The following is an 8,571-nucleotide window of genomic DNA, read 5'->3' as shown; positions in this document are numbered from 1 at the left end:
CAACACCTCCCTCCCGAGTGAGATGCTGCCGCTGCCTCCATTCCCGGCCGACTCCGGCCTTCTACCGCGCCGCCCTCCACCGACGCAGCTCCGTCTTACCTCCCTCCTTCACCTCCCAGCACCGCCTCGCCGTTCCGCCATCGCGTGCGGCCCTGCAGCTAACCCTGAACGCGATGGTTCCCGGGGTGACGGCTCCATGGACACCGGCGCAGCATCCCGCACCTCCAGCTGGCTCCTCCGTCGCCTTGGGTGACACTGCAGTCGCTGGCCAGCGCGGACCTCAAATATCCCGGCATCAAGCCTCCTCCGTTTCCAAGCTCGGGCGACCCAAGCTACTCCTCCCCGTCTCAAGCAGGCAAGCGACTTGCCCAGGGTATGCTTCAGTGTTTCACTCCAGCTTGGTCATGTATATTGAGGATTAGAACATGATCGCGAGTGTGTACGAATTTGGTATGGAGAACTCGATTTTCTTTTGGGAATCTAGGAGCAGAGTCTGTTTGTACAATTAGGACCTGCCGCTTGCTTTCTAGGATTAGGTAGGTTCGTTCAGATCTTTGATCCTGTTTGGGGGGACAGGAAATTCACAATTTGCAACGAATGCTCTGGAAGAAGCATTTTTCTACTTTGAGTACCCGCCATCATATTGTCTTACACATGAGAATTAGTGAGAGGAAGGTTCTTTGAATGTAATTTGTCTCAACGCAATTAGTAGGCAAGCAGCTCCTGCTACATGAGTTTCATACTCCAGTCTAAATATGCTCTCAGTAAAAGGTACGCACCCAGATCAACTTATGATTTGTATTTCTGTATCCCTGGTTCCACACTCTGTAACTTTTATTACTTTTCAAAAATTAGGCATGCCAGTCAAGGTTCTCTTATTATCTGTAGGCATTTTTCATGTTATTTTTCCAAAAACACACTTAACTGTCACCTCAGTGTTAGTAATTAGGAAGAATTTTTGTGATCCTCTAATCTAATTGTTACCTACTGCCATTTGTGCAGCATTCATATGCTAGCCTACATGAATAGAAATGGATGAGCATCCACATGTTTTACATGTGCATGTTTTTGCAGGGAGACAGTAGGTATTTTCCTTTGTTCTGCTATGCTTGAACATAAGATTCTGAAAACTAATCATTTCATCATGTTTACATTGGTGACATGCAGTTGGTGTTTTACTCATCCCGAAAATGTAATTGTATGACACACAATTTTAGTCATCTGTAATATGTTGTGGAAATATTACAGTCATAGTACTACTGGAATATTTCTAGACATACATGGACTGCATATGTGAAGATGAATTTCCATTCCCCTGTTCCCTGCCTCTATGGATGCTTAGAATGCTTAGGCAGCAAGCATGTTGGGCAGGATTGTAATGCCCAGTTTCCAAAACAAAACAAAGAAACCTCATAACCATTGCATTGTGATTGTTAAGAATGTAAGCAAAAGAAAGAATGCATGTGTTCATCCTATGCACTTGGTAATTTGCTGCTAGTTTCAAATTGTTTCTGTGTCTATCTTTTGCAAATGTAATCCTGAGCATTGGAAAATTTAAGGTCTTATCCGGTGATTATGCTGAGGATAACTATGACCTGTACGACAATGAACTGGAATTAATTCACTTGTGTCCAGAACGAGGATGGCGACAGCAACGACAGTTATGACCTGTACGACGGCTCCGACGATACTTGGTAAGAAGCAGACCCGCCTTGGCCTGGTGCTCTCAGGTGAGAACGGCCCTTAGTCTATTGTATTTGTACACTGCTGGGAACTCTAAATGTTTTTTCTTAAAAACAAGTGTATTCTTAGTAAGATCCTATAAAAAAGGAACAAAAAAATATTACAGTAGCTTACTTCTCTGTTGGTATCCAGTAGGTTATATGCATCTCAAAAGAAATCGTGGATACACTTGACTTCATTAGATAGCCTCTAAAATGAAGTCATGGTTTTTTCATATGTAGTAATTCTGAATGTATAGATCTTTATTTTTACAGACAGAGATGGAAGTATGTGACTATAATATTCATCTTCTGCACTCTCTTCTACCCAATCAAACCATGTCTTTTGCATGTTTGATTGTAGCATCAATAGTTTACTGCTTTAAAGGATGGTCACATAATCACCGAACAGGTTTTAGACGTTGCTTATGTCACAATTGTTGTTGTGTGATTCACCCAGGAATTTTGTGTTGATATATGTAACTGTGCGCGCCTGATTAGACTTTATCCATGACTGCAGGAATTGGGGCTTTGTTGGTGCTGGACTGCGAGGTCACTTGCTCAGCTGGCTCACAGATGCTAATTTCACATGGCCGAACCAGCCAAGTCTGCAGGTACAAGGCATGGCCAAACCAAGCAACGAAACCATCAATCCAGCCGCTGCCCAGCAGGGACTGGTAATGACAGGAGCAGGCGCAACAATTTCAAGAGCATGTATGCACTATGCTAATACATAGGCACTCCATTATGCTGCAAAAGATGGACAGGAACATGTGTTCTAGCTGTGCCCAATTTTAAACACAAACTGAGAGATTAAATAGTAAAAAAAAAATCTGTAGCAGAATACACACCAAACTGTTTTTCCCCTACCTACAGCTCAACAAACACGGAGCAATCACAGGGAAACTATTCAACGAAAATGACAGGGATGAGCACCGTACTTACCCGTTTCGGGTGTGGGTAGGCGGGGGCGGTGCGGAGATCGGAGGCCTTCCTGAGCCGGCGGTGGCGTGGAGGATCTGCGCCCGTGTCCATCGGATCCGAGGCGCGGTGGCGGCCGACTGGAGGCCTTCCTGAGGCAGCGGTGGCGGTGGATCCGATGCTGCCGAGCGCCGACTACTGCGCGCCCTCGCCGCCGCGATGGGCGTGGATTCGCTTTCGCCGGCTCGCATCAGTTTCATGTTCCATGCCTGCGCCTAGGGCTTCACGACGGCACGAGAGCTTTTTTTTTAGACACGACGGCACGAGAGGTTGAGGAACTCCGGCGACGACGCACTCGATTTTGCAGCTGGGCCAGCCCATCCGAACAGCCACCCAAGCCCCAACCACCTCGCTTTGACTGAAGCGAGAGTTGATTAAGTGGACACTTGTATCCTCAATCCATCAGGGTTCAAATCCTGGTGCTCGCATTATTTTTGGATTTATTTCAGGATTTCCGGCGATGCGTTTTCAGTGGGAGGAGACGTTCCCGTCGATGACGAGGCGCCTACGGTGACTTCGTAAATCTCAAGATGATATGCCGGCTCAGTCTCTCGAAGGTGCTCATAGGGGTAAGGTGTGCGTGTGTGCGTTTATAGGGGTGAGTGTATGCGCGTGTATATGAGCGCTTGTGTCTGTACTGATGCTCAAAAAAAAACCTCGCTTTGATTGACTGCCTGGGCGGCATACCTGGCCAAACGGGCCGGCCCGGCACGGCCCGGCCCGGCCTGTGCTAATCGTGCCTGGCCCGGCACGGCCCGCCATGGCACGTTTAATAGCCGGGTCGTGCCGTGCCGGCCCACGGGCGCCGCTCCTTGGCCCAGGCACCGCCTGATTAGTAAACGGGCCGGCCCTATGGCCCGTTTAGCACGTTGGGCTACATATATTTAGCTTGGGCTGTTTTTTAGGCCTATTGGGCTATATTTTAGGTATACATATATAAAAAATCTGACAATTATATATAAAAAAATAAACAGGCCGTGCCGTGCTGGCCCGCGTGCCCAGACTCCAGGCCCAGGCACGGCCCAAGGCATGCCGCGTGCAGGGCACGGCCCGTTTAGCCCGTGCTATGCCTGGCCCATAGCGGGCCGTGCCGGCGTGCTCGCGGGCTGGCCTGTTTGGCCCGGCCCGTTTGGCCAGCTATACTGGACGGTAGCAGGCCTGGTCCCCCGCTGCTCTCTGATGGGTCGCAAGTCGAGGCATAGCGTGACACAGGAATACGGAGCATATTCAGAAATTATTTACCCTCAAAAAAAATTCCAGGAATTATTTGGGATATTTATGAATATCTCAGATTGAGCGAACTTAAGACATGGAAATAAGGAAGGTGTTTGATTGAGAATGCTCAAATATTTTGAACATTACTACTCCCTCCGTTCGTTTTTATAAGGCGTTTCAGACAACTGAGTTTGAACTGTTTAGTATACTGTCTGAATTTACTAAAACATCTTATATAAGTGAACAGAGGGAGTATCAAAGTTTCTCCACTCCAAGTGGTTTGGAATCTCAAAAAACACTTGGGTGATTTTTGAGGATTTTTTTAGAGAAAATAAATATTTTAACCATATAAATACAATTTATTCCCTTTTAGAGAATAATTTATAATAAATACGTATATATCTTTTAAAAATATTTTTTGAATGGATAGTGTATGTAATACACCTCATAAATGACTTTTAATGAATTGATATTTTCTTGGAAAATAAATACTTTTAGTTCAAACCTCTATTTTCAGGGTTCTAGAATAATAAAAAGGGTTCATTTGCTTTTGGCAAAGGATATAATACGAAAAAAAATGGGGCTCTAACCACATGGTGATTGAAAGGGTTTACAGGCTCTGATCACCAATATCAAGGATTCTTGTGAGCTTTTTGGTTCTTTCAAAAAGGAAAGGAAAAAATATCTTTTAGGCGTACAAGTGGTGATTTCAAGCCACACCATGAGCAGCCACGGAATCAATCATCTCAACAGCTAGCTACATCAATCCTTGGATAATCAAGCAAAAGGAAAGCACAAGATACCCAATACAAACACATGTTCTTTCTTCCAAGCCAGCATAACATAATCATTAGGCCCTGGCATACACCTACAAGTCCTACAGAACGGAAGGCCACCGCACAGCAACACTCTTACCAAAAGTCATTCCAAAACTATTTTGGGATGCAGTGAACTGCTCCCGTCTGTCAGTTCGTCGAGCACCTCCAATCTCTCGCACTCGTGCCACTCCCGGCGGCGGCGGACAATCTCCAGGCCGACGAGTTCCTGTTCTTCATCCTCTACGACGTGCCCGTCCAGCAGGTGGACGTGCTCCAGGATCGGCGATGCCTGCATGATCCCCTTCACAAAGCCTGTCTGCCACGCCACCCCGTTGAAGCCAACGACCATGAGTTCTTTCAGGTGATAGTGGTGGTGATGGTGTTCCGCTTGCACATCTAGTAATCCTGAAGCACTCGCCTTCTCTGAGTCAAACTGCATTCAGATTGCAGAGTTTCAGAAATCTTTCAAACCCCAAAAAGTACTGTGTTTGAAAAAACACGCTGGATAAACATACATGAACATGGAGCGACTCCAATGCAGGTGCGGCAGCAAGTAGGGTGAGAATCCAAAATGTACCCCAGTTCATTGCCAGGTTTGCAATGAATAGTTTCTTGAGATGATTAAGCTGGCTGCGAATGGCAACAGGTTTAATCCACATCTGCATTAAACAAAGTGATAATTAAGTACTATCTTATGTAGCGGTGTGATGCTATGATCAATAAAAGAACAATTCATATCAGAAATGGCTACTCACCTGACCCCCTCTTAATTGCAGAGCAAGGTACTCTAGTGGTGGCGGAATCCCTAAAAACAACTTGCCTAGTCGACATAAGGAACCATCCTTGCCATTATCTCCCGTTTGCAAGAAGTTCAAACTCACATGCCTAAGTCGAGGGACCTCGCCGTAGTGTAATTCGATTGGCTGACCGCGACAAGCAAATGCTTCAAGACAAGGCAGTGAAGTCAGATAGACTTGCCCAACGTTGCAGTTGTCCAATTGGAGATTCTTTAACTTTGACTTAGGAACACGAATATGAAGAGGATCTTGGTTATAATCGGAATGTTTCAGGCTCAAATCCACCAGCTGCACGCAGTTTCTAAGAATATAACAAACGTGTGAAATATGTTCTTTGCACAGAGTAAGTGCTGTGAGCCTCTGAAATGTCGAGGACTTGGGTGCATCATGATGATAACAATTGGATAGCACAAGTCGTTTCAATCGCACATTCTTGCATTCATCCAATAGCCGGAAGTCATAGCGCCAGGAAGAGTTGTCAATGACAAGCTCCAAATCTTCAACGCCCCATTTGCCAATCGCTGACGTAATCCACTGATCAATGCAATTGCTCGTCCCAAAGGTTTGAAGCCTCAGCTTCTGGATAGACCGTTGCTGAACATTGGTGGGGGGAAGAAGGAACGCGTTCACCCGTTTAACATAGCGTCGCATGGCCCAACGCTCATAACGTTGCAGGTGAGTTGTCAGCCGTCGGACTCTCCACATCCAGTCACTGACGGCAAAGAATCGGTCTCTAAAAGCATGACTACCGGCCAACTTCAGTGCATTCTTCTCTGCCACATACCCTGCCTTAGCCTCCACCACCATTTGCTTCAGTTTGTGGTAGCGTGGAGGGAGGATGTCATCAACACCAAGGTCATAACATGTGTGCGAGTGTGCAGGAAGATCCCGCCATCGCTTCGAAAGGATAGTGGTGGTTATCGCCGTCCGTGCATCTAGCTTATCGATGATCATGATTAACATCTCGTCCGGTAAGCTGCTGATCTTGTCCTCACAGCAACTGTCCTGTTCCTCACTCGGACGGATCTAGTTTTTGTTTTGGTGAGACATAAATGAAAAACAGTCAGGGAATTCCAAATAGTTTGAGCAGATAACTGAGCAAGATGCCTTATAAGTAGGCATTAACAACATTACTAGTAAAAAAAAGTGCATGAACAAGCAAAACATATGAAAGAGTGTGGCCACCTAAACAATCTAAATAATGACATTAGCAAGCGCAACAATTTTAAGAGCATATATGTACTATACTACTCCGTCCTTACCATAATATATCACGTTTTAGAAGTTCAAGTCATATAGGAGTATTACAGTACAGAGGGAGTATATAGGCACTCCATTCTGCTGCAAAAGATGGACAGGAACAGGTGTTCTAGTTGCCCAATTTTTTAATAATAAACTGGGAGATTGAAAAGAGAGAAAATCAGTAGCAAAATACACACTAAACTGCATTGTCTGTACCTACCTCTGGGTTAGGAACGGCTTGGGGTATGGCTTATGGTCCAAATAAGCCTTAAGCTATCCCTAAGGCAAAGCTTGTAGGTGGGTGCCAGGGGGAGCCCCTCCCATTTCATGTGTGTAGCACGAAGCCTCAAAAGAGAGGCTATCTTATGCACAAGCTGAAGCTATCCCTAACCTAGCCTGCAGCACCAGTAGTACTGCTCGACAAACATGGAGCAATCCTCCAGAAATAAACAGCTCCTTCTGTAACGGATGCAAAACATTCAGCAGAAATCGCGAGGATGGACGCCGTACGTACCCGTTTCTGGGGTGGGTGGGCGGCGGCGGTGCGGAGGTCGGAGGCCTTCCTGAGCCGGCGGTAGCGCGGAGGATCTGCGCCCGTGTCCATCGGATCCGGGGGGCGGTGTCGACTGGCGGCGGCGGCGGCGGCGGATTCACGGGGAGGCAATGGGGTGCGGGGCTGATTCAGGAGGGCCGACGCTGCCGAGCGCCCTTTGGCCAGCTCACATCAGTGACAGTCTTCAGTCGATTTTGGGCCGTTTGTTGCGTGCAAATATTGTCGGGCCTGAGGAGAAACGCTATGCAACTCGAGCCCACTCGGTGCCGCTAGCCCTACAAATTGTGGTTTCACTTTCCTGAAAAAAAAACATTCCTCAAAAAAAAAAGTATAATGTTTCACTCACCTCCCTTAATCTTCTTCACACAACCAATTCTGATATACACAATGGTGCTTCGATTCGAAATAAGTTCTACACGAAAAAAGTGCAGACCCGCGTTATGGTTTCACTTGGACGGTCGGTAACTAATTTCATGGACTGTAACTGTTCAATTTCATGTCAATGTTGGAGGGGTTTTAGACGACCTTCGGCAAATTCTATGCACCCGGTCAACCCTTCGAAATTTCCTTTTGACCACTAGCTTCATCACGATGTTGCACATGATTTTCATATTGCGAGTTTTCTGTTTTGATGATCATAGACGAGTAGGTTTACATCCCCTACTGGACTGCACAAATGTGTGCATGTTATGAATCGATGAATTTTAAAAAAAAATCCTCGTGCTTGGTCAACCATTTGAAATTTTATTTGACCACCAGCTTAATCTCGCCGGTTTCACACAACTTTCATGTTGTACGTTTTCTATTTCAATGACCGTAAATGAATAGATCTATTTCTTCTAGTTGACCACACAAACGTGTTCATGCCTGCATGTTATGAACCGGTGAATTTTGGCAAAAACAATTCACACCTCGATTGACCGTTTGAATTTTTTTTTGACCACTAGCTTTATCTCATAGTTTCACACAACTTACGTATTATACTTTTTTGTTTTGACCGACATAGACGAGTAGATCTACGTCTTCCTAGTGACTTTACAAACATGTCATATCTGGGTGAAAAATGATTCGCGTCTGGTTGATTTTGACATTTTGTGACAGTTGAATGGGTATCCTAGGACTGCCACACTTTCTTCTACCTTGAGCTGACCCTTCTCTTCTTCCTTCAGCACCCCGCTTCCACGTGAGATAAGCTCATCACGTGAATAATAGATGAGATAGCAAATGCTTGTTACCAAATAACT

At 45.8% G+C, this 8,571-nt stretch overlaps 2 protein-coding genes across 3 annotated transcripts in view; both read right to left on the bottom strand.

Moving 5' to 3' along the window:
• The window catches only part of LOC123105361 (uncharacterized), a gene marked incomplete in the record, with an annotated part of 9,386 nt that extends 6,345 nt beyond the window's left edge, over positions 1 to 3,041 (bottom strand). The window contains 1 exon segment of the mRNA XM_044527422.1: positions 2,667 to 3,041. Coding sequence (XP_044383357.1) covers positions 2,667 to 2,756 — 90 coding nt within the window.
• A 1,604-nt stretch (positions 3,042 to 4,645) lies between these two features.
• On the bottom strand, positions 4,646 to 7,531 carry LOC123105360 (uncharacterized). Of its 2 annotated transcripts, XM_044527420.1 has the most exons (4): positions 7,289 to 7,531; positions 5,491 to 6,558; positions 5,251 to 5,394; positions 4,646 to 5,168 (listed from the first exon to the last, which is right to left on the bottom strand). In XM_044527420.1, exons 1-4 carry the CDS (start codon positions 7,376 to 7,378, stop codon positions 4,839 to 4,841), a joined length of 1,632 nt encoding a protein of 543 aa, XP_044383355.1. In that variant the 5' UTR covers positions 7,379 to 7,531; the 3' UTR covers positions 4,646 to 4,838. The 2 variants fall into 2 exon arrangements, with proteins under 2 accessions (XP_044383355.1, XP_044383356.1); XM_044527421.1 differs by lacking the exon at positions 5,491 to 6,558 and having other exon boundaries at positions 7,289 to 7,500.
• Between the last annotated feature and the right edge of the window lie 1,040 nt (positions 7,532 to 8,571).

The sequence above is a fragment of the Triticum aestivum genome, chromosome 5A, assembly GCF_018294505.1.
Source record: "Triticum aestivum cultivar Chinese Spring chromosome 5A, IWGSC CS RefSeq v2.1, whole genome shotgun sequence".
NCBI lineage: Eukaryota > Viridiplantae > Streptophyta > Magnoliopsida > Poales > Poaceae > Triticum > Triticum aestivum.
Note: the sequence above shows the minus strand (reverse complement) of the source record. Positions and strands in the feature narration are given on the sequence as shown.

What these genes read in the sequence shown, in the direction of transcription:
- LOC123105360 (XM_044527420.1), bottom strand. Translation starts at nt 7,378, where the DNA reads ATGGACACGGGCGCAGATCCTCCGCGCTACCGCCGGCTCAGGAAGGCC. An exon ending in TGCAATTAAGAGGGGGTCAG is followed by an intron (nt 5,395 to 5,490) that starts GTGAGTAGCCAT and finishes TGTTTAATGCAG; the next exon opens with ATGTGGATTAAACCTGTTGC. An exon ending in TGGAGTCGCTCCATGTTCAT is followed by an intron (nt 5,169 to 5,250) that starts GTATGTTTATCC and finishes ATCTGAATGCAG; the next exon opens with TTTGACTCAGAGAAGGCGAG.